The sequence below is a fragment of the Lagopus leucura genome, unplaced genomic scaffold (genome assembly GCF_019238085.1).
Source record: "Lagopus leucura isolate 7727_CA_CO unplaced genomic scaffold, USGS_WTPT01 Super-Scaffold_100012, whole genome shotgun sequence".
Taxonomy (NCBI): Eukaryota; Metazoa; Chordata; class Aves; order Galliformes; family Phasianidae; genus Lagopus; species Lagopus leucura.
Window position 1 is genome coordinate 6,969,380 of NW_024962267.1, and position 24,702 is coordinate 6,994,081.

Here is a 24,702-nt window from a genome sequence, read left to right on the forward strand (position 1 = left end):
GATAACGCACCTGGCTGATGCAGCAGAATCTGCAGGAACTGCATTTTAGAATCTGGCTTGCTGCGTTCTAGGCACAAAAATAGCATGCATAACTACCTCATAAGCTGCACAGATTTTTCTACATGTGATTTGACATTTGGCAAATACTCTGTAATTAAATCCCTTTCTCTGAGTTACTCTCTCACTGTGCTAATGTTTCTTCTGTTGGCAGGAGATTTGATTAACTGTATTCAGAGAATGAGCTCAATCTTCCCAAACTTCCTTACAGCCCACCTGTTTGACACCATATGATTCACATAAATATTTTCATTGCAAATTACTCTTCAATTCACCAACTGGTTTCACCACACCTCCTTGGTTTTCCCCTCCTTTCTTTTTGCTGAGTACTGCTCTTCAGATCTCACTGCTGCATGTGGGGGAAAAAACATTACCTCAGCATCCTAGGATGAACATGATTTGAGCGGTACTTTTTATATCCTATGTGTGTGTAAGATTTCCATGACTATAACATCCCACTCCCGACCATTATAAGGTTCACTTCCACCAGGCTATGAAGCAGGGATGCAGCTGTCACCCCCTCCCAGCACAGGCACCCACACACACTCAGCACTGACAGCAGCAGCCATCTCATCCAGTTCTGCTTGGGAACCATGAAGCCTTTAAAATGCTCACTGGATAACTTGAGAGATGACAGTTCAGTAGCAGATACATAGACACATCTGTAAGTCCCAGTAGACAAAACAATAGCTGGAGAAAGGGTCACAGCTAATGATACCAATTGAACTCCTCGTAATTCATGTTTCTCTCACCTGCCTGAGCAAAAACCCTTGCATCTTCGTGAGAGATAATGCAGCATGAAATGATGTCTACAAATAGCTGCAACTTAACAAATTGGCCACGTATGAGGAGTAGAAACAAAAAACCTTATAAGGCTCATTGTAAGCACATGGCTCACCACAGCCTTTTGACACCATTTCAAGCAAAGCATTAATAAAGACTTGGTTACAGCAGAGTGCCTTCCTGCGTTTCTTTGTATAGATTTGTCTTGGAGAGAAGGAAGGCCATGCTCCGAGAAGCAGTGAACGATACAAAGCAGACAGCGTGGCATCACATTCACATCATCACTACAGATAAGTGGAGTAGCAGTCAGATGTGTTAAATACATGGTACAATCTTTACCCGCTGAGACTAGCTCGCAACTATCGTCTCACAAAGGCATGCAGAGCAACATAAGTGTTCAGAAAGAGAACAGCTTACACTTAGTACCAGTTTAGAATATGGCTTGTTCCCAAGTCCCTGAAAGCCAGGCCCATATCACCCCCACGATTCTAATAAATATCAAGTAACCATGCCCTGTGTTTGTGAAAGTGCTAAAGACACCACAAAAACTCTTTTATAGCAGACAAAAAAAAACCCTTGACCATTGAATATTAAGAGATGCTTATCACTTGACTGTTGCTTTAAAAAAAAAAAAAAAACACACAGAGAAGTCCTGGCACTGTATTTTAGTGAACCGCCTTACTGGAGCTTTGCAACCCACTGGAACTCTGCAGGTTTCAACCCTGCAAGACACAGAGATCATCAACAATCCATACATGCCAGGAGAGTCAGCAATGACAGCAAGAATGTGCCACCCAGCATCTGCAACTCTCCCATGGAAAATGAGCAATGAATGCAAATAAAGCCCCCAAAATGAGATCTGCAATGCAAACCAGATGAACTAGAAACATCATCAGTATCCACAAAATTAGCTTAAGTTTTCTACCTATTAAAAAAGTAATAAAAAAGGATATTAACTTTGCTTTCTAACATTTTCCACTTATTTCCTCAGCATAATTAAAACGTAAAGAGATATGTATTTCTCCTCGTCTGCATTCAGGATTTTGAATTGTGACTCAAAATTCTCATTGTACAATATTCTCATAATATTTGCTATAATTGAGACTCGTGCAAACTGATGTCACCTTTAAGATGAAAAGAGAAACCCCTTGCCTTAATTTTCATAGCTATTTTGGGCTTAAGCTTATCACTAATTCATTACATATACTAAACACATTTTAACATACCCTGTACACATTTGGACATAGCTAAATTATAGTTTTATTATTATTTGTTATTATTGCAGTCCCACCAGCATCTGACTTTGATGACTAGTTGAGTCGCCCTCTCATACAGAGACAGATGTTCTCACAGGTTCCTTTAACAATTTCTCTTCAGGTTCCAAAACATGCTTCACCACAGAAATGGTTCTGACTACCACATGACTGAGATCTGTACAAAGACATCCATGAGAAGCTGGAAATCAAAATCATTTTGCCTGCTTACTTGTTTTTACCTGTATTTCCACAGACACTAAAACACAGAAAAAAGTGCTTCCTCCTCTAAGTATCAGATGAAAAATATCTTGAACTCAACTTAATATCCTTGCAAAAGGTATGTAACTAAGAATTTTCAATTAAGATAACATACATCAGAACTGTAACAGTGGTACTACTTACTGCAGGAAACAAAAGTGGGACACTTGGGAGAATCAGTGCTACTTAAATGACAGACCCATGCACTTTTTCAACATCCAGTTTAGATTCCAAGGGAGTCACTCTGCAATGGCCAGCTTTGGTTATTGCGTAATGGGAAGTTAAGGAAGTAACATGTTAGAGAAGACAACTAGTTTACCAATTCAAATAACTGCAGATTGGGCAGCCTGTTCTAGTATTAGATCTGTAGATGTTGGTGGCTCTGCCTGCAACTGGAGGGTTAGAGTCTGATGATCCTTGTGATGTCCCTTCCAACCCAAGCTATTTTATGACTCTTTTTGCTTTTGTGTTTTTTATTTTGGAGTATATATAAGTTTTCAAGAAACATGAAAAAAGGTAAGATCATTAATGACATTGCTGTAAGAGTTTATTTAACATTCAAATACTCTAGCAGTATTTGGACCTTAAGTTCACTTTTTGTGCTTTTGATGATATATTTATGGGCTCAGATCTGGTCTTATACCAACCTTTTGTTCTCATCCAAAAATCTAATCAGAAGTCTAACACAAGGGGACATTTTTACAGTGCTGACTCCCATTTTACTGTTGCAAGAGTCTCAAAAGATACAAGAGACAGCCTTCGGAGTTGGGAATCAAACCTTTTCTTTTATCCCTGTTTCCTTCACAGTTTAGCTCCTGAGCTCACGTATTATACTATTTGACATACCTGGAATCTCATCCTTGGCTCCAAAAGTTTCCATTCTTACTCTTTCCTAATAATCCTAGTGTTACAGATTAAAATTACTCCATTGAAAAATTTCAGGAAACCAGAGGTAACAATTACATGTCACTAATATTAATGAAAGCCCATGACAAGTTCTGCTTATGGTCATGACCTAATAATAATAAAATTGTAATTAAGCAGGATAGAAGAAAATCTTCCCCTAACTTGCTTTCATCTGGCAGATGAGGCCAGCATGATGGTATAAAGAGTACTATACGAAGCTACTGCGTTCTCCAGCTGCAACTGTACCTCCAGAGCAATTATCTTTGAATATTAAATCAGTCACACCAACTATATAAGACCTCAAGCTCCAAAGCTGCTTTTCCATCCAAGAAAAAGAACCCTTGTTCATAATTATGTATTTTGTTTAAGACTAATTCATCAAGGCTAACAAGTAAAGAGAATCAAGTATTTTTATGGAAATCCAACTGTCCACAAAACTATCACATTTAAAAGAGCTTACATGGGTAGGCATTTAAGTACACTGTCTATCTAACTGATGTCCTACTAAAAATGAATGATGTCTATAAATAGTGCTTCTCTGCTCACTGTCAAAAAAAAAATCCCCATAACAGGGGGATTACATTAGCAGAAAAAAACACTTGGCTCATGAAGACTTATAAGTCACAGAATCACAGAGTATCCCAGGCTGGAAGCGACCTCAAGGATCACGAATCTCCAACCCCTCCTGCCTCAGGCAGGGCCACAAACCTCCCTGTTTAGTACTAGACTACCCAATCTAGCTTTGAACATCTCTAGAGATGGAGCATCCACAACTTCTCTAGATAGACAACCTGTTCCAGCACCTCTCCGCTCTCTCTGTAAAGAGCTTGTTGACTTCATTACCTCAAAAGCAGGGTGGACTCCATTTTTAAGTCATTAGTCACAATACACTTGAAATAACTATAATCAATCCTTCCTTATTCTATTCATATCTCTGTATTTTACACGTAGCATTGTATTCTTTGGGGCAATTTATTTATGCTAAAAATAAAGTCATCCTTTTGAACTCTGTTGCTTGAAGTGTTTTTGCTATCAGAAAGTGACTCCACATACTCAGCAAGAGCCACTGGTACCATCAACAGCAATACACTCACAGGTAAGTTCCAAGAGATGACTGTAGCAGTTCTTACCTTTTAGCGCATCTCTACATAGCTTATGTTGTACTGTGTGCCCTTAAGGCTTGTCCATTTTTAAAGGATCAGTTGTGAGTACAAACGTAGATGGTGTATTGGTTAAGACCAGAACAAACATCTGTTACATTTAGCAGCATCCTTAAGAGATGGTATTTATTCCATTCCTTAAGGAAGCCTCAGAGTTCATACAAAGGATTCAGAAATCTGGCAGCTCCATGCAACCAACCTAGGAAACCACTGCTATTTCTCCTGATGCGTGGCTGATTGGGAAAAAATAAAAAAAAAACAATCACAAAATGCTGGTAAATAGCTCTCTATAGCCCCTGATTTCCCAAAAGACATGGAATTCCAGAAAGGAAGGGGAAGAGTGCAGAGAGGGAGAGAGAGAGAGGGAGAGAGAGAGAGGGAGAGAGAAGCAAATTTGGCATAACCGAAGGTATTGTATCAGACAACAGAACGAAAGTCAGAATGCACTACGCTAGGAATGCCTGATGACAGGTAAGAACAACCTCAAGAGTGGACTTCATACTTGGAACCACACTTAATATCAGGGCTATTAGAGTCACAGGTTCCAAGTCATGGCACACAGCCATTACATGAACAAGTCAGAACCCCCTAATATTGCTTTGCTTTTGCATATGTTACTGAGAAAAAAAACCCACAAAATCTCTTAATGTTTGTAGCATGTACTCATCAACAAGAATTTATACTGCAGGATGTTAATGACTGTAACTAGATGTGTGTTACAAACAAGCAATACAGATTTGGAGATGCAGTGCTTATTAATAATTATAGTTTTCATTTAAAATTATGAGTGCATTCTGTATTAAATATACATAGACTTCTCTTGCTTTGGATGTTTCAAAAATCAAATTACCTGATCCAAATATTAGCTATATTATCAACAACTTTCTCAAATGGAATTGAACAACTAAATCCAATTTTAAAATACCAAATTGAAAGTCTCTTTACAAGCATGGTCTGTGAAACTTCAGTTGATATTTGAACTAGTATTAATGTAATACTGTAGCACTGCATCAATGTGTCAAAAAAAAAAAATAATTGGATTTCCTCTGCCAAAATAGCCCAAGAGGGGAAAAAAAATTACCTTTATCACTTTCTCAGACAAATCACTAATATTGACTTTTTTTTTTCCTTTAATGGAGAAATTGCTTTGACACATCAATTTCCTGTGGAGAAAATATGGGAAACCTGAGACAAAAAAGTAAACAAAATATTTGAATGACAGCTGCATCAACAAAATCCACTAAGTAATAACAAAGCCTACAGGAATCATCTTCACTGTGAGAAACACATAGTGAGATAACACAAAATACTTAAATCTGCAGTTGCTTGTTTTACATACAATACTCCAGCACAGTCAGATATCACAATGCTTTCCAGTAAATAAAGTATTGAATTTATGCAGATTAAGTCCTGAAGAGGAAGAAGTTTGCTAAATTATGCACACAACTGATTTTTTTTCATTCCAATTATCTTATAGTATCATAGAAAAGTTTGGGTTGGAAGGGACCTTTAAGATCTCCTAGTTCCAATCCCTGGCTATACACAGGAACACCTCCCTCTAGACCAGGTTGCTCAAAGCCCATCTAGCCTGGTCCTGAATGCTCCCAGTGAGGGAGCATTCACAGCCTCACTGAGCAACACGTCTCAGTGACTCACCCCTCTCACAGTAAAGAATTTCTCCCTAATGTCTAGTCTAAATCTACCCTCTTCCTGTTTAAAGCCATCTCCCCTCATCCTGTCTCTACGTTCCTTTATAAAAAAAATCCCTCCCCAGCTTTCTTGTAGGCTTCCTTCAAGTGCTTAAAGGTCTTCCCCTTAATAAATTTAATTATTACACTCATAGTTTTACACTATGAAGCACATCTTAATTATTTCTCATTAGATTAAAATCTAATCTCAAAGTTACTACTACCAAGGCTGGCCACATTATTCAATATTCCCTTTTCAAAAAGACAGACAACTGAAAAAATAATGCACAAAAGAGGTTTTACCCTTACCTGGGAAGAAACAATTATTAATGTAACATGGATTTATGCACAGACTATCTTACCTTTGCATCAGAAAAAAAGGTGGTATAGCTTCTCATTCTCATGTAACAATTTAGAGCAGTTCACCATATAACCATAGTGTGTTAAATTCGTAAGAAAAATGATGCAGATGTAAATATACCATTAGAGTGATAGTTCTTACTACCATTTATCATAAAACATATAATACAAATAACATCTGAGAATACAGGCCCAAACAACTTTATATTAGATTTCAAAAAGATGGTTTTTATTAAGCACAAACAGCTTTTAATACATTATCAATACAAATAGGAAAACATCTGTTTAATGAATCTGATATATCAAAGATTTGATGTCTGGTTGCATACTGGCACAATAAAAATGACTTTTTTATTTTAAAGTATTTCAAATTAAAATTATAGGGTCACCACTGTCTACACTGCAGGCATTTTACCTGCAGTCTAAAGTTACTACATCACCTGGGCATGGGGAGAAGCAAAGAACTACAATTTCATAATATGGAACTCCTAACTCATTAGCACCATTCAAAGCTTGCATCAGCTGATAAACTAAGTAGCAGCTGACAGGTCAGGTAAAGCTTTACAGCAAATTTCAGTGCAAAGTTTACAGTTCTTTTTCATAAGATACTTGGAATCTATGGTTTCATAGCGTGTTAAATAATTATGGCTTGATAGATGTACTGCGTTAAGATGCTGAGAACACTTACTTTGAAAAAAAGATGAGACAATGGCCGTGAAATGCAGTTTAACATATGCCAAATTCTGTAATATGCAAACAACATGCTGGATTACAAACTGAAGTCCTATTATGAATTGATAGACAAGGGTCAGTATTAGCTCTCTGGGGTAGTGGCTTCTGGTTGTCTCAGCTGCTGCTTTTTCAAGCTAACAAGCTTCATCTTCTCTCTAATGTGTTCTGCGGCAGAAGCCATGTCACTCGGGCTCCCAAAGTACTGCTCAGAACTACAAAAGACAAAAAAGCTATCAGTGACAAGCAAAAAAAAGTGCATGAGTATACACGTGAATAACAATCTAGAAAACAAAACAACATAAGAAAAATAGATACCTTTGTATCGAAGTTTAAAGCTTTGTGGACAGCCAATCTTGATAGTATCATTATAAACAGCAAATTACTCTCTCTTACCCAAGAGATCCTTTCCACAGCAGGGCACTATTCTGTATGGTCAATAAGAGACTACCCAACACTATTTTTTAATTTCCATTTTCTGGCTGTCCCTAATCCAGTCTAGGGGTTTGAATATTGTGACAGTCAAGAAAATGAGCTTGAATGAATCCTGACTGAAGTTATACAATTGCTGTCTTATTGAAGGGCTCTGTAAACAAAGTCAGCCAGTTGCTGACAGTCAAATTATGTCATCTCTCCCTCAAACTGAAAAAAACACATGGCTGTTAAAGCTGATTTTTTCCCATTCAAATATAGCAAAAGACATCTGAAGTGTTAGGGAAACTACTAACCAAGCTGTCAGCAAAAACAGGATTTGAACACAATAAATCTTTCAGAAAAAGAGTAGATACCAAATCTAATTATGATGTAGAGAGGTTGAAGTTTGGAAACAAAGGTAGGACAAAGGACTTGGGATGGAGTCCAGTCTGGACAAAAGCAGGCAGAAAATTTATTTCATATAGAAGTAGATTAGTTTGACCAGAGATCTCTAGAAAGGGAGCAGATTGAACAGATGTAACTGAGACCACAAATACTGGCAGACATTTTGCCCGATGAAGACTAGAAGCCATAAGCAAGACAGGAAACACTGACCTGGATTTTTAAAGAAGATATCAACCAAGTTTGAAGTCATAAAGAGGTTGATGGAGATTAAAGAAACATACTTGCAAACATTTAAGAAATTGTGCTGATCTTGGCATTTTTAAAACTCTTTATATGAATGATGGAACCATCTGCAGGCTTTTGGGTTTTTTTTTTTGCTAAGTGCTTTAAAAATAGAAGGACTAGGGAGGGTTAGTAGGTTATCTCAGGATTTAGGACAGTTAAGATTCCACTTTTCAAAAGGAGGACAAAAAGAACACAGCTGAAATGCCAGAGGCCAAAAATAACACTCAGGACTCAGTCAGCCTAAAACATAGGGATGTATGAACATAAAATTATACAAGCATTCCATTAGGACTGAAAACTTGAAGTCCAATGCTTTCTCTCATTTTCCAGGCACTAAAAGGTGAATCAAGCTCAAAAAAAAAAAAAAAAAGAAAAAATGGTAGCGTTTGTTTTTCCTTTAACAGTCTCTACAAATTACACAAGTTTTAATAATTAATTCTATTTACCGGGTCATTAAGGACATAAAATTCACTATACAGAAGTTATACTAAAAAATACTTGAAACATAACAGTTCTTGCTTTTTCTCAAAGCTGTAAAGTCTTCCACTATTTTTAAATACCTTACTAGAAAGACATTAAAATCACTACTAGCTCACCTCCTGATACATCTCCATGGGTAGTACTTCTCAGCAAAGAATATCATACTGCATGAGGTACATGATCTTTTAGAAATGACAATTTCCACGACAGCTTCCTCTAACCATTTTTCAGACTAAATTCAGTTAACCAACCTGACGTCTCAAAGTTTTTCTCTCCAAGATTTCAGACCTCATTCATTACTGAGTGGTCCCTGCATACCCAGAGACCAGTTCCAAGGCTACCTTAAACTTGGATAGGAAAAATTAATCACAAAGTTCTGTACCACAGTGGACAACTATACTTGTGCTGAATACACAAAGTGGTTTCTTATAGCGGCTAAAATTCCATACTTAATTTAGTTTTATAGCCTGACAAGGCCACTGATTTTAAATCGGCATTAATAGTTCATGAGGGAAGTAGGATTTTAGTAGCTGAATAATCAAATGTAAATTTATGTTCAATGTATTGGCTTAAGATTTTAAATGGCTAAAAGTTTGAATAAATCTCTCATAAAATGCCATAACACAAATGACTTTTTTCCCTCCAAGAGGACACAGGATCTGGTCACTCATGCTACTTTAAATAATCCACTGGTGCAAGTCAGCGTATATTATACAGCATATAAGTTACAGGGTGAGAAAAAGTTACTAATTTGAAAAATTGGGCACGTTGTCTTTGGAAAGGTTGAATTGGAAATGCCTGTTTTTTGAGAAAAGATGGAAAAAAAATTACGACAATTAGTGCATTACCTTCGTAATTTCAGCAAAAAGCACTCAGGATTCTTCTGCATATGATACTATTATGAAACATTATAAAAAGGATATTCAAAAGGCATTACAATAACATTTTGCATACCCATCAGGATAAACCACAGGCACTGTTAATCTGTCCAACAGCGATTTCCCAACTGCTTCAATTTCATCAAATTGTTCCATTTCATTAAAAGCTTCAGGCTGCTCAGGACATTCTTGCAAAATCTGTTAAAAATGAAAAACAAACGTAAAATAAGGTAGACAAGCAATAGCATACATATATACGTATTTCAAGTGCTAAAGTGCCATTAAATATCAGAGTGAACGTTCTTTCACCATCTTCACTACCACAATTAAACTAATTCAAAATATTCATAGAATTCCAGAAAAATACGCCAATTAAGCTAACACAGAATGAGAAGATAGCAATGATGAGAATAGTAGTACCCTGCACTAAGAATGAAAAAAATCTTGCTGGGCAGTGTTTCAACAACAAATTTAAAATGCATAAATATCATAACCTGCACGATTAAGCACGAAGTACAATCACATGAATTATAAAGGGTCTATTAAAAACAACTTCAAAACAAAAATTCATACCTGGCAAAAAGCTCCAGTGAAATTATAAATTTAAATACAAGTATTTCTAGACTTTTGTATCCAACATTTATACTTCTTATTTTCTTCTACTTCTCCCTCTGACATTTTTTTTTTTTAATTAACAGCATATTTTCCTCTTGGTCTCATTAACAGGCCACAACAGCACTAGTAGAATTGTGCTTTTGAGCAACAGAATATTTTTTAGCTAAGCCTTTTTACTTTAAGTTGCCTAAAAATATAGCAATTTAGTACTGCAGTAATGAAAGAACACTTGCAACATGGGCTAAGATAATCAACTCTAAGTTTATGATCCACTAAATTCTAATTTGATAACTACTAAAACCACTCCAGCCAACTGTGGGAGCATAGATAATATATTCCTACTTTCACAAATCACCAACAACTCCCAATATCCACTGATTCAAAATATTTTCTATAAATGCAAACAAGAAATGAATACAAGCCAGGAGCACATGAATCACCTCTGCATCTCACACTTCCCTTCAATTAGAGATTATCTTTTTTTCCTGTACCATGTCCAAGATAGGCTTCTCTTTTGCTTACAAGAAACTACATTAACTACCTCAACAGCAGAGGTAGATACCTTTCAGAAAAACAATTCAGGGTATCGTTTCACAGAAAAAAAAGGTTTTCCTGGCTGAAAGGCTATACCTCTCATGAACTAAAGAAATGGACATTCAGGCATTTGAAAATTCCCAATTTAGCAACTGCTCTTCATAACAGTGTTGCTGATTTCTGATTCTTTGCAGCTTTTAGCAGCATCCAGCTGGACAAATCAGTGAGGATCTTTGTTATAGGAGTTTGAAAACCATAAGACGACAGCAGCGTGCTTTGAAGAAAACGTGTTCAGAGCCCCTTAAGTACTGAATTCCAAGTGCAAAATACAAGGTGCACCAGCCGAGCATGCACAGAAGGTGATGAGTTTATGCTCACAAATTTTGAGAGGATGCCACACAGAACATACACACAATGTAAGAGGCAATACTCTCTGTAATGCCGTGAAGTTCTTAAGTGACATCATTATAGCTTTGTATTATACTTTGCATAAAAAAAAACAAAGTGTTTCTTGCCTTTCAGAATTTTAGTTTAAGACACAGAAAAAAACACAGAAATGTTTAAGCATAGTATTAAAATAAAAATGAAGTTCTCTGTGTATATTACATTTTGCTTAAATTCTCACAAGGAAATTTTCTTCCAAAAAACACAACATTCACCTTTTCAGCGCTCAAATGAAATGCAACAGCTGTTTCCAGCCTCTGTACTCTTTCTTCAGAAGTTAAGGTAAACTGCTTCCACACTCTGTTCAGTCTTGGAAGTGTGTCCCCTGAGGACCTCGAAGTGCATCGCAGGGACTGGCACAGCACAACTGTTGCCTGCAGTAACTGTCTCCCATAATCATAAGTACTCTAGAAGTTGGAGAGCGGGAAGAATGCATAAGATACACTCAGAATCTACGCATTTAACTTAAGAGCTAGTTATCTTAAAATGACAGCACACAAGTTTGTGAAACCTCACCTTAAATTCACATAGTACTTTGAATTAATCTGCTCTACTAGAAAGTACTGCAGAAGCGTGAATTGCAAATAGCTGCCTGGATCTTGTACCGTATGCTTGGCATCTACTGCTAAGATAACCATCTCACTGGCTTCATTATCACTGTGTCCCGAGTCACACAGCACCCAGGTACTTCATGGAACACCAAAACAACAGCAAGCTATCCTCTTCTCATACTTACATACTTTCACACATCATACTTAGCTTTAATTCATCATTCTATGGTCACTATTCATCAGAAGAGAGGTGTGCCAGTGTAACAATAGAATTTGAAAATACATTATCTATTATTTGGTAATTGTGTATTAGATATTTCTAGAAACAGTATTTATTTGAAAAAGGTTCAACTTTACATATTCTGATCTTCCATGAAATTCAAAACATACCTGACATCTGTTCACAAACAAGTGTACAAACATGCCCTACAGCTTCAGTGAATTCAGACTTGTACAGAAGGATTAATTACTTGGCTCCTACTGTCAACAATTGAAAGCTGTCAGTTCTGACTAACCATTATCTCTGAGGGCTGAATAGACTCTAATACCAAAAACTCCTTGTGCAAGATGACTAACATAGACCAATAATCAACTGTCTAGAAAACCAACAGAAAGACAGGCTCTGCTTCATGAAGTACAGCACAAAATAAAAAATTGAGTGACTTCGTAATGTTTCATTATTTTGTTTGCAGTCCTTCAAAAGCTGCTATAAGGACTGTTTAAAAAACATGCCTTTAAAAAGTCAGTGTGAACTTTGAGTTCTGTGCTTTGCATTGCCTGTGCAAAACACAGTAACCTAAGAACTGTAGTATTGGTTATGCTGACAGTTCACCACATCTTCACTTCAAAATCTCATTAGGCTCATTGCTAACTCATTATTTATTCATTCATGCAACCATTGAGGCAAACAATGAAGACAATGGATGATCAATTATTGTATATATAGGTGCCAATTCTATTTAGATTTCCTGAAACTGTAAAAAAAAACACTAATAATTCAGTTCACCTGTGCAACGTCAACAAATTTTCTATGTTTCTCCAGTAAAACCTTTGTTTCTTGAGCATCATCTCCTAGTCGGATGTGTGTCTTCAGCAGAGCATCCAACAGTTCACTTAACCATTCTACTGCCTTTAAAATAGAAGTAAATTAGAAGCATAAAAGCTAGGAAATTAAAAAGACATTCATCCAGAAGAGTCAATTACATACTTTTGATCTGGAAACAGTTAAGTATCAATTAAAATCGTATGTCATGCATGATATCCCCCAAAACACTGCTTACCATCATTGCTATATCCTTTATTATTTTCACTTTACAAATTCACTAAATAAAACTACAGCTGCAAGTGACAGAAATACAGTACATTAACTCCCCTCCTTCCCCATACATTTAGCCAGCATATATTTAGGCCAGGATGATGAATTTCTGTAGTCCTTTCCATACCTGAGCAGCATCTTCTTCGCATTTAAATAACTGTACCATCTGAAGCATCTTCAGTCGTCGCACATCTACCATGTCTTCGCACCTTAAACAGAAGCACAGTTAGACTTGCCAATGCATGAAGAGCAGATAAAAATACACTGAGTATTACAACGTTTGCAGTGTGCAACTATTCATTAGAAGGTGATTAAAATATTCTATATACTGTTTAGATTAACCAAAAAAATAACAGTAAGAAAAAAAAAAGCAATAAATCAAAGTGAGCAGAACAAACCACAGACATTGTGATTTTAATGAGTCCAGGCATAGCTACACTACAGAAAGTAATACCCAGCAGTAGATACATAGCCTTCTAGCTGCATTTCAGGTTCCTTACCCTGTTGCAGTGGTTAGATTTGTAGGCCAGAGGTTTATAAGTGTAAAATAAACTGTTTCTGCTATTGAGCTACTTAGGAAACGTTGAATTACATCTACTATCATTCTGATTTCTATCGTCAGTGGGTGGCAAAGTTTTCATGTTAAATAAAATGGAAAGGAAAAAAAACCACCAAAAATGCAGCACACATCTTTATATCTTTCTTTTTAGCTAGCTAACAATTGAAATGATTGAACCCTTATATGCAGGAAGCATAAAGTTTTACAAGACTAATTTTGATGTCCTTCGCTCTCTATAACTCATCAGGAACCATCTAAAAATTTAATTCATACAGAAAATCTATTAAAATTCTCTTGTTCTGAATGAATAGCATATTGCAGTTTTTTGTCCTGTTAGAATACAAAAGTAATATCAAAATCCATTTTAATAGCGAGAGCTAAACACTAAAGCATTTAGCTGAATGATCTTTCTGCTTCAATTTCAGAGCCCGTTAAGAAAACAGCAAGATTCAGACTCTCGCATCACACAGTAAATAGAATTACTAATGTCAACAACAGATTACACTAAGTGAATGCTAAAGATCATATGCATATATCTGTTCTTTTTCTAAACTGTTTGCAAACAAGCATTTTCAAAGAACAGTTATTAAAATATTGTGTTTTGTTAAGCACCCTGCAGTGCTGTGACACTTACATAAAGAAAATTCATTACCCTAATAATGTACAAAGTCTATGCATTTCAAAACAATAAATAAGGCAGCAAAATGCCAGTAGAAATGAACATTGCACTTATTTCTCATTTGTTTAAATATGCGTACAACATTCTATTAATTTGAGGAAAGCAGGATCTTACGAAAAATATTAAATGTTAAAGTGATATATTGTTATCATATATTTTTCAATGTGCAAGGATAATTTAGCAATTAAATTAATAGGAGTAATAAAAAACTTTCGTCCATTTACAACTTAAGACAATTTTGTTTTTGTTCTAAGTCACATTGATACCTTTGGAAATAAATATCAGAAGGCAGAAATAAATCACATTTGTTTCCCAGACATGTATTTTCTATTTTTTCCCCACAAATGTCCTTTTGAATGGGAAGTAAACTTTAAACGCCTTCTCTGGTACATGCTTAAGTGAGAAACCTCTGGTGGTGTGATAAGAAGTATTACGTGGTTAGTTATGCTTTTCTTTTTATCCAGAATAAGCTATACAGATTAGTTTCTTAAGTCTAATAAAATTGAAATTAAAATTCCCATTTCTTCTCACCACCTAAAGCATACTACAATAGTAAGACTAATAAAGTACACAGATTCTATTCACTCTTTATTTGAATCTCATTTAGTTTCACTTGAAAATGTTGAAATACTACGTTAAAAAAAATGAACCTATTTCACTATCTGAATATAAAAGCAAATGAAAAGTTCCAGCAATCACCACAACAGCTTTGAAAAGCTATTGTTCAGAGACAGGCACAAGTTGCATCCATAAAAACCTCTTGCACACTGTTCCTCCCCAAGTTAGTCCAAATTCTTCCTGTACTAGTTCAGCTTAAACGATCATGCAGCAAAGAGCTCCACAGCTTAACTTTATTTGTACACTGTGTGAAGTAGCATCAGCTTCAGTTATCAGTGTTTCTTACCCCAGTTCTAGACAACGTCCTTCGCTTCTGTACTGAAAGAAGCAATGAAAAAACCTATCCCTAACTTGTCCCTGCCTCACTCTTACAGACCTTTATCTGTATTTTTGCATGCCTCTTCCAGACTGAAGACCCTCGTTAAATCATTAATCATCTGGAAGTTGTTTCACACCTTTGTCTAAGCACTTAATTTACTTTTTTTGGCCTCTAACTTACTACACTATACTCATTCTACAAAGAGGCATCAGAATTGTATAATGCTTTAGAATACAAATACACCATAGATTTATACAGTGGTAGCAATTTGGCCAATTAGATACTACTACATCTTTATGAGAAAAAAATCAATGGAAGCTTGAAGGATGAGAGTGGTGGCAGAATCCACCCTTCAGAGAATTTAATTCTGTCCAGTATTTTCTACTACTAAAATTTCATCCCTCACCACATCACATTCCAAAACTCACAGAAGACAACCAAATACATTTTGAAAGTTGAATTCTTGTGCCTCCATTTGCTGGTCCAGGGGAAGGGTACAAAGCAAGACCTAACAAAAGCTCAAATTTCTTCTCTTTAGGAGTGAAAATGACACATTCAAAAAGAGTTTGTGAAGAAAAAAAAAAAAAGAGAGAAACAAGCTGAAACAATTTCCACATAACTTTAGAGCTATCCTCATTACTGCAGTATTAGCATGCATTTCATCTCAAACTGCAAAGATCACTTGCATCTCTTCCATAACTCCATATAAATGGAATGTGTCAGACATTTATGAGCATAGAAAAGCACTCAAATACTGCCACCCAATACTGAAATGAATTTAGGAATGTGCAACAAGTTAGGCAGGGAAAGATTGTCTTGTTTAAGTGCATCACATATAATAAATTACAGTTGCACTACATCCATTAACTGAAAGTAAAGCAAAATAGTCTCTTTGAAAATATGTATTTTGAAGTGACTTGTCAGTATGTGAAAATTGTAACAACTGTTTTACCTTTGTTTCCTAAGCTGCATATCTTCCATCACTCCTTGGATATGGTCCACATTTTCTTTGTTTTCAATGGTCACATCTTTTCCATAGGCCCAGGATGCCTGATTAGATATCTGATCAAGAAGACTTTGACCTTTTTCACGCAAGCCTTGCAAACCTAAATCTGAAGGAAAAGCAAAAAAATTTTAAAAGGTTAAAAATAAGATATACATATAGATATATCCATGACACTGTTCTAAACTTCTTAACTTTCTTAACTTTAACTTTTAACTGAAGAGGGAGATAAAATGCAATAGAATCTACAAGATGGAAGGCTGGAAGGAGAAAACAACATTACTACCTTTGTATTTCTTTATCCTTCCCTACTTCTAAGTTAGAGAAAGCACTCATCTACATTAACAAAGAAGTAGTGCTTCATTACAGATGAAATGCAGAGTAGTGATATATAGTAAATATAAACGTAAAACATTTACAAGAAAGCACTTCCAGAATACTTCCCCAGACTAAACAAGTATCAGCAAGTCTAAGGTAGTTATGTGGAGCATGACTTAACTAGAAATCAAGAGATATTACCTTCCCTTTCCCTGCTGTCTTGTTTTAAAGAGAGTGTTCATTATTGTACATAAGTGAAATGCAGAAATATTCTGCTTACCAACACTCTTCAATTTCTCTTCCAGTAATTTTAAAGTTTGTTGAATTGATGCTCCATCTGCTGGTGCCACATCTACACACAACATTCCTAGTAAGCCATCCAGTTGCTGAGATAACTAAAACAAAACCCAACATACTGCTGTTAAAAAAGAAGTTAGGGGCTTCAAGGTGCTCAAATCTGTAGTGTTCCTCCAAATATTTGGGGATGTTATTTCAGAGGTTTCTCTCTGCATTTGCTTATAAAACTCCAAAAGAATATATCTCTAAGTGGGAGAGAGGGGAGGAAAGGAACCTAAGACTCCTTAGACAACTACAAGAAAGGAATAAGTGTCAATTTTAAAAAGAACCTATGAAGATCATATCAAATTCTCGAAATTAGAAAAAAGAAGATGTGTCGCAGGTAATATGTATTTCAAGAAAAGCTAGACACTTTTTCATTATTTTCTTTTATTTACTCCTAACCATTCAATGAGTGAAATACAAGATACACTACAACCTACTTCTCTCCCAAAGAGAATTTCATTTTCTCACTGTTTCAATCAGTAAATGAAGACAAACTGCATTTTCCAAGTATTTTCCATTTTATGTTTTATCCCCCTTCAAACTTTTCCAATGTATTAAACACAATACTACACTAATAACACACTAAAGGAGAGCCTGTGAGAAGTAAAAAAGAACAACTTACATCCTGGGCAACACTGTGGAATTCAAGTGCTGCTTGTAATAGATTCTGCCTGAATTCTAGCTGACTGGCCTGTCGATAACACACATCACTCAGCTGTTGCTGCAATGCTTTTAATTCCACAAGGTCCTCCTCATCCCCTGCATTTAGAAGGGCTGCAATCTGCTGATTAAGCTCAACATAAACAGCAAACCACTCCTACAAATAGAAGATAATTAAGCATTAAAATAATATCAAACAATTTTCTCTTAAAAGGGCATGTATTTAGCTGCAGATTAATACATAATCAGATTTAAAAGGGAACTTAGTCTAGCTTACACTGTAATTATCAATTCTCACACAGGAGGGAAAAATTTTCATAGTTTCAAATCAACTTAAGAAGCAATTAGTACATATTGAAATAATGCATGTACGGTAACTTAAATAATGGTGCAGTAAAATGGAAAGATTACAAACAGTGAGTAGCACGGCTTGTAGATTACAGCACAAACTTTACTCAAATTACACCACTGAACCAACAGAAGAATCTCCCTATTTTTAAACAAGCTTGTAATACTTTTGTGCCTCTGGGTTGTACTGAAAAGTTTTTGCCAGTTGGTAAGCTATTTCAAAAGGTGTTAAGAACATCTAGGTGTCACTTTTAGTGACAATTGAAAGCCACAGTAATTTTCTTAAACATTTAGAAAAAACTACTATTGCTGATAGAGACAAAGTAATTTTTATCCTCTAATTCCTCAAGTCATCCATTTATTGGAACTTGAAAGTGACCATTATTTCTTAATTAAGGAAAAAAATTACACTATTCAATTCAAAATTTGTAGATTTGATTTCAAGCGCTTTGACTACTAAATGCATGCAACAAGGAGTTAACTGGTGTCATGGTGGTCTATTTGCAAAAGAAAGTACTTCAAATATTTAACAGTTGTGGGGGATTTAAACACTACATGATACGTTAAGATCACATTCTCATTTTGCATGATTCAGATGCCTAAACATGTTTGCCCAACAGCTTTTATTTTAGCCTACAGTGAAGTGCTTTTCAAATACCCTATGCACTTGAAATGATGCTGAATAGCACCATCTATTGGCCCAAACATTTCAGTGAATTAATATTCTTGCTAAGCTACAGTTAGAATGTTTGCTTCCCCCCCCCTTTTTTTTTTTTTAATATTATGCCTCCAGTTTTTGCATCATTTATTCACAAAGCATACAAAACAGAATATAAATATTCATGTCCTTAGTTTTCTTTTTACTTGAAGTCTTCTCTATCATCCGCACACAGGAAGAAACAGTATGAGAAAATGCGAAGAGGAAAAAAGCTATGAAAAAATTAAACTAGCAATCAACAAAAAAATTAAGAGCAAAATAAGTCTTCTCCCACACAAGAGTCATTTTGGATAACATAGTATGGGGAAAATCTACTGCCACACTCGTGCTACAAATATACAGGTCCATTTAACTCACGTTCACAATATTACTCGTTATTACCTTTAGACACTGAACAAACAAAGAAAGCTTGCTGATTGTGACAAGCAAAATATTAAAAGTCAAACAAGAAAATCTTGGCTAATAGCTTATCATTAAAGAAAATGCATTTCTAAACTCTCAGTCAAATTAAAAGACTGGTGAACCAGAAATACAATGTATTTATGATGTTTTTTTTATGGGGGAATTTTAGATACAGATGCCTCTGACACATGAAAATTATGGAGAAGCTGCCAACATTCACTCAAAGATAACAGCTCGAGTATATCGCCCATAATAAAGCATGCAGAAAATATGAGGGGGAAAAAAGCACACTCCACCCAAAGCAAAATAAAATAACACCCTGAAAATGGGAAAATATTTTTCGAAATAAACTGGAGTAAAAGAGGCAACTTCGGTAACAAATCAAGCATTGTTGGAAGTCTCTTCAAAGTACAGGCATTAAAATCAGCAACAGATGAGAGATGATGAAAGGAAAAGCAAAAAAAGCTGTCAATTCAATTTCTAGAAGAAGAAAAAAAAAAAAAATAAAAATCAGGGAAACAGTGAAAAAGTGCACTCAGATGTTTAGAAATCAATTCTCTCCAAAGCTATTTTCAAAAATGATTTCAATTCATAAGTGGGGATTACAGTTACTACTTATGGTATAAACCTGAAAATAATTCATTCTGACTGTTGTTTCTATCAAATACTGTCAACATCAGATCACCAAGAAGCATTTAGTATTGCCTGATGGTGATAAGGCCAGGCTGTAAACTTCAGGGGGAATTCGGACTTCTGAGACAGCATTTAGCTACAGGTAATGCACAGTTCTGTGGTACCAACTCAAATAATTACAAAATACTTTTTATATTTCCTTAAAATATACCTTATATTCATATGTCTTGATCATTGAAAGCGTTAATCCAGTTTCAGCTCCTGGCAAATGTAATGCAATGCCAAATACTAACTCATTCATGTAAAAAATATAGGACTTCTCAGCTATTTCCTCTCCATTCACAGGCAGAGAGGGACAAGGAAATACACTCCTCCTAATTGCTATGACAACGTAAGAAAATCCTGTAACAAACTATAGATAACCCATATATAAAAATCAGCATTTTTCTATGCTGGAAAGCAAAATAAATATCATTTACATACAGTGAACATACCAAGTTCTTAAATTGCTTAGACAGTTAACCATATAATCATTCACTATCCAGAATTCCTCAATACTCATAACCAAAATGCATAATACATAACTGCATGCAATTAGAACTGTTTTGCTACTTGAAAAGGACAGTGGAAGTCTCACACTGTGCTGACTCTCAATCTCTTCATGCTTCTGTTGCAATGCTTGTGAGGCTCTAATTGAATCTCCTATTCCCCACTGGGTTCTTAGCTGCTCTGATCCAGGTCCTTCAAGCCAATTAACTACCTGTAAAAAAGATAAATATGACAGAAATAGCAAATCAACTATGTGGAAAATGGTATAAAAGTATTTAGTCGCAAAAGTATTTAAAAATACATGTAATCTTTTTCAGCATCTGTGGAAGTCTTCCCATGAATCCATTCACAAATTTAAAAACATTACATAGAAATTACTTCTCATTAACCTCAGCCTATCAGCTCCACAAAAGCACGGAGCAAAAGATGGCTGTTCCAGAAGTAACATCTCCTATTTCTGATAGAATGGCATTAGATATGGAAGTGCATATGGAGCAAATGTATGTCATTCAATTCCTCCACGTGGGAAAAAAGACACACTGACATACAACATTTCATGAACATTTATAGGGACCAAACAATAGATATGAACATAGGGAAAGATGGATGTTTTCTCAGCAGTGACGCCATCAGAACAACTGTGAAACACTGGATCATCTCTGCTGGTTCAGATTTTTATGAGCACAGCGTGTAGGCTTTTTCATCAGCAGCAAAAAAAAAAAAAAAAAAAAAAAACAAAACATAGCAGTGGCAACTGTGTTGAAGAAAGTGGTTTTGTAGCTGAGACTTTGTTCTATCAATCAGCATTATTGGGCTCTTTATATGCTTTATAGTTTCCATGGAAATAAATATAAGACATTACTTTTGGAGCAAATTTTAATGACTAGAGATTACTGTAAGGTCTGTCACTGTTTGTGAATTAAGATTTGAAAAATAGTAATTAACATTGATTAGCAATGTAAGAAGGTATACAAAGAGTGAAATTGGAATGCAAAGCAAGAAAAAAAGATGGAAAATAAATCAGCAACATAAGGAAGCAACTTTTCTCTGTACACACCCATTCCAACTGAAAGCACTGCAAGCACGTTTATACTGCAACTTGTTTATTTCAGCAAAATAAATCCCACACCAGTTTGCCTCCAGCCCATCATTATCTTCGTTAATTTACCATGAGCTCAAGTCCTCTTCCCCCCACAAGCCAAAAGGAAACTACATCAGTTTACAGACTTAGTAGATTTTTCCATGTTTTTATGCCATCTAAAGAGCTTTAAAACGTACTTTTTTTTATAAAACAGGCTAACCTAGTAAAATATTGAAATATATTCTTGCTGCGTGTACTGAGTCAGTTCACTTACTATGCAGCATTCACAGTATAGAGGGAACAAACAAAAGACTTTGTAATAAAATTAGTGGCAAAATGAGGCTGATGCTCCAGTAAACAAGTCTATTTCAATGCATTAACAATGGCTGTTAGCCAAAATAAGCCATAAATTTCATTTCAATCAGCACATCTTCTTCAACCAATACAGCTTTACCACAGGGGGGAAAAAATTTCTCAACCAATTACATCCACTACCATGCTAGTGTTTGATACAGTACTATTCTCACCTTTTACATATTATTTCCAGCTCAAAAGAAGATGACATTTACTTTTTTCTTTTATAATCATTTGAATGACTACATGAGTGAAAATGATTACTCAGATTGCTAATTTTGCTGCTAGAAATAAAAACAAGATTGATTAGTTTTTCTTCCCTATTTGGAATGCTGTGAAGGGCAAGTACTTGATTCACACTCCCCATGCTTTAGAAATGTTAGCGTATAAAGGTTAAGAGCAACATTCATTCTATTTTGTGCATATTCAAACTATGCAAAATGTTTAAAAACAGAACTAATTTCAAGTAGTAAACACAAGAGAAAGAAATTTCCATTTCTTTGATTATCTCTGAAACCATGCTGAGAAAATGTTGAAAGTGCCAATTACATGCCTGTTTCCAAAGGACAAGAGCAATTCATTATGGCCTTTAACAACTGAATAAAAGATGTCTATTATTCTGGTCAGAGGAGACTCAAAATACAGTGTTTAACCACTTTTAACTTTGCTAAAACATTCAGCATTAGATAAAGGAATAAATGACAACATTCATTCAGTAGCAGGAATTTGAAAATTAAACTCTCAGACAAAACTGCTGTTAAATGCGTCTCATATGTGAATGTTCTCTGCTATCATGTCAGGTATTCCACTCTTTAATGAGTTAAGAGCTCGCTGTTGCAGCAAGCAACAGAGGGATGTGGTGAAGGTTTTTTGCTGTGGAGATGAAAGCAGGTGGAGCTGAGTAAATTCTAATCACCTCTATTGCATCAGAAGATACTTTGGAAAGCCTGTGCCAGTAGCCAAAGCATAAAGCATCCAGTCAAACCAGTGCACTGAAGCTTCAGGAATAAGAGGAAAATAGAGGCTGGGTCTTGACCCTAAACCTGCTTCTCACAGCATTCAAGAACTTAATTCTTACCTGCATTACCTTCTGCTGAATTTCCTCTAATTGAGTTCTCTTGCTACGTTGCCTACAAACTTCCTGGTAGCGGGTATATTGCTCCCGGAGGGAGTCTAGGAGCTTCATGACCTGCGGCTGAGCAAGCAGCTCATCATCCATTGGAGACCACGACACTCCTCCATCTGAGCCATTAAATCGACGCTGTTGTAGCTCTGAGAGCAACTCATGGCCTTTGAGGGAACATATAATGATTTGGTTAATGCAGATACAAAATAAGCACAAGGTGATGAGTCAGCAAATGTACTGCTGGATGGTCTGAAAGTACATTTCTGCAGCTAATAATCTTACATGCATTATGCACATTTAATGATACCATTCCATTAACATTCAGAGCCTCAGGCACAGCTTGGGAGCTGTACAAGCTATAAAATAGGGCAGAAATCACGTGCCATATTTCAGATATCTAAAAGATATAATACTGATAGTAAGGAAACATTTGCAAAGCACAGTGCTGATTCTGGAACTACTGTAAGTGTTCTCACTTACTGTAAAATACTGTGTAGCATTCAAAATATTTCTCATAATTCATACTCTTAGAATAAATGATTTAGAAGCACTACCAAATTCAGCATGTAACTCCTGTCAGCTTATAAGATTTTCTAACAAGTGCAAAAGTTTCTATGAAAGGATGGAATCGAACCTGAAGTATTGTGCTCTTAGACATTGTATTACGGTACAGACTTTCTATAGAGCAATGACTTTAATGCTTATGAAAATAGCATAATTTGTCTATTTAGTCCTCCACTTCAACTGTTCAAAGAAAGTGAGTTTTTGTTAAGCTGCAGTAAAGTTTAAGATGTAGACTCCACATTACTAGCCAACTCAGTCTATTTGGATATCCAAAGCTCAATGAACAAGTTAGCAAGTGTTTGTTCAGTGAAGACATCTTGATGTAGAAGTGAAAAAATGTGCCAATCCCACAACTGTGCAGGTCTTAAAATGGTAGTGTGCCAGTTCACCAAAATAAAGAAACAACAACAAAAAAAAAAACAAACAATAGCATAGTAGTTGTAATCCCTCTAGGCAAACACAGAAAAACAGACTTTAAACTCAAGTATTATCATCTAGACAAAAATGCCAAAGGCTTAGGAATTTGAAGCAAGCATCTGTAAATTACTCTGTCCTTATACTGTGAGATGTACACAGAATTCCTAAGAATTCAAACACATTTTGCTAAGCTCTTGAGATAAATATCATTGATTTCACTTCCTGAAGTACTATAAGGCACAGATAGTTGCAGGGAAAACAGTTTAAGATTTCTGTAAGTCATATTAGAATAATCTTACATTTTTATTATGTTTCTTCTACAACAAGGAATTAATATTTTCAGGATTTTTTTCAGCTAAACTATTAGTAAACTGTAAGAATTACACAGGTAGCCTGCAAAAACAACAATAGCTATAATTATATAATTATGGAAGTCAGAAGACTTGTATTAAAACCTCAGCACAATAACAAAATAGACCAAAACTGGTCTTCCTTTTTTGGTTTGTTGATATTCGCCCTTTAAGGACAGAAAACTTTAACAGAGGAAAAAAATGACTTTCTGATTCTCAAACTTTCAAATATAGTGGATCAACAAAAAGTAGACTCTTGGGAACTCCTATGGCTTAAATAATGTTATTATACCTTATAGCTCTAAGAATGTCATTATGTTACAATATTAAAAAATAGACAATGCTTCCAAGCTTTCTTTGCCATTTGCAAAAAAAAAAAAAAAAAAAAAAAAAAAAAAGAAAAGAAAACGATGTATTGTTGCATTGCTCATTAGAGGAGTATATACAATTTGACTTTAAGGTCTGACAGTTTCTACAGGTGCTTTGTATTTAAAAAATTTTAAAGACCACAACAACAACCGTGTAATCTTTTAATACTTACAGA

At 35.5% G+C, this 24,702-nt stretch overlaps 1 protein-coding gene across 5 annotated transcripts in view; it reads right to left on the reverse strand.

Moving 5' to 3' along the window:
* Window positions 1-6,675: 6,675 nt before the first annotated feature.
* Window positions 6,676-24,702, reverse strand: part of SESTD1 (SEC14 and spectrin domain containing 1) — a 53,861-nt gene continuing 35,834 nt past the window's right edge. For 4 of the 5 annotated variants that reach the window (XM_042874886.1, XM_042874884.1, XM_042874887.1 and 1 more), the window contains exons 9-18: window positions 22,780-22,991; window positions 20,355-20,477; window positions 17,579-17,773; window positions 16,895-17,009; window positions 16,246-16,405; window positions 13,246-13,327; window positions 12,810-12,932; window positions 11,468-11,659; window positions 9,736-9,857; window positions 6,677-7,412 (exon numbers count right to left, since the gene is read on the reverse strand). In XM_042874886.1, the coding sequence (XP_042730820.1) occupies window positions 7,283-7,412; window positions 9,736-9,857; window positions 11,468-11,659; window positions 12,810-12,932; window positions 13,246-13,327; window positions 16,246-16,405; window positions 16,895-17,009; window positions 17,579-17,773; window positions 20,355-20,477; window positions 22,780-22,991 (1,454 nt within the window). In that variant the 3' untranslated portion in view covers window positions 6,677-7,282. Of the gene's footprint in view, window positions 7,413-9,735; window positions 9,858-11,467; window positions 11,660-12,809; window positions 12,933-13,245; window positions 13,328-16,245; window positions 16,406-16,894; window positions 17,010-17,578; window positions 17,774-20,354; window positions 20,478-22,779; window positions 22,992-24,702 lie in introns of all 5 variants that reach the window. The other variant, XM_042874889.1, reaches the window with a different exon arrangement.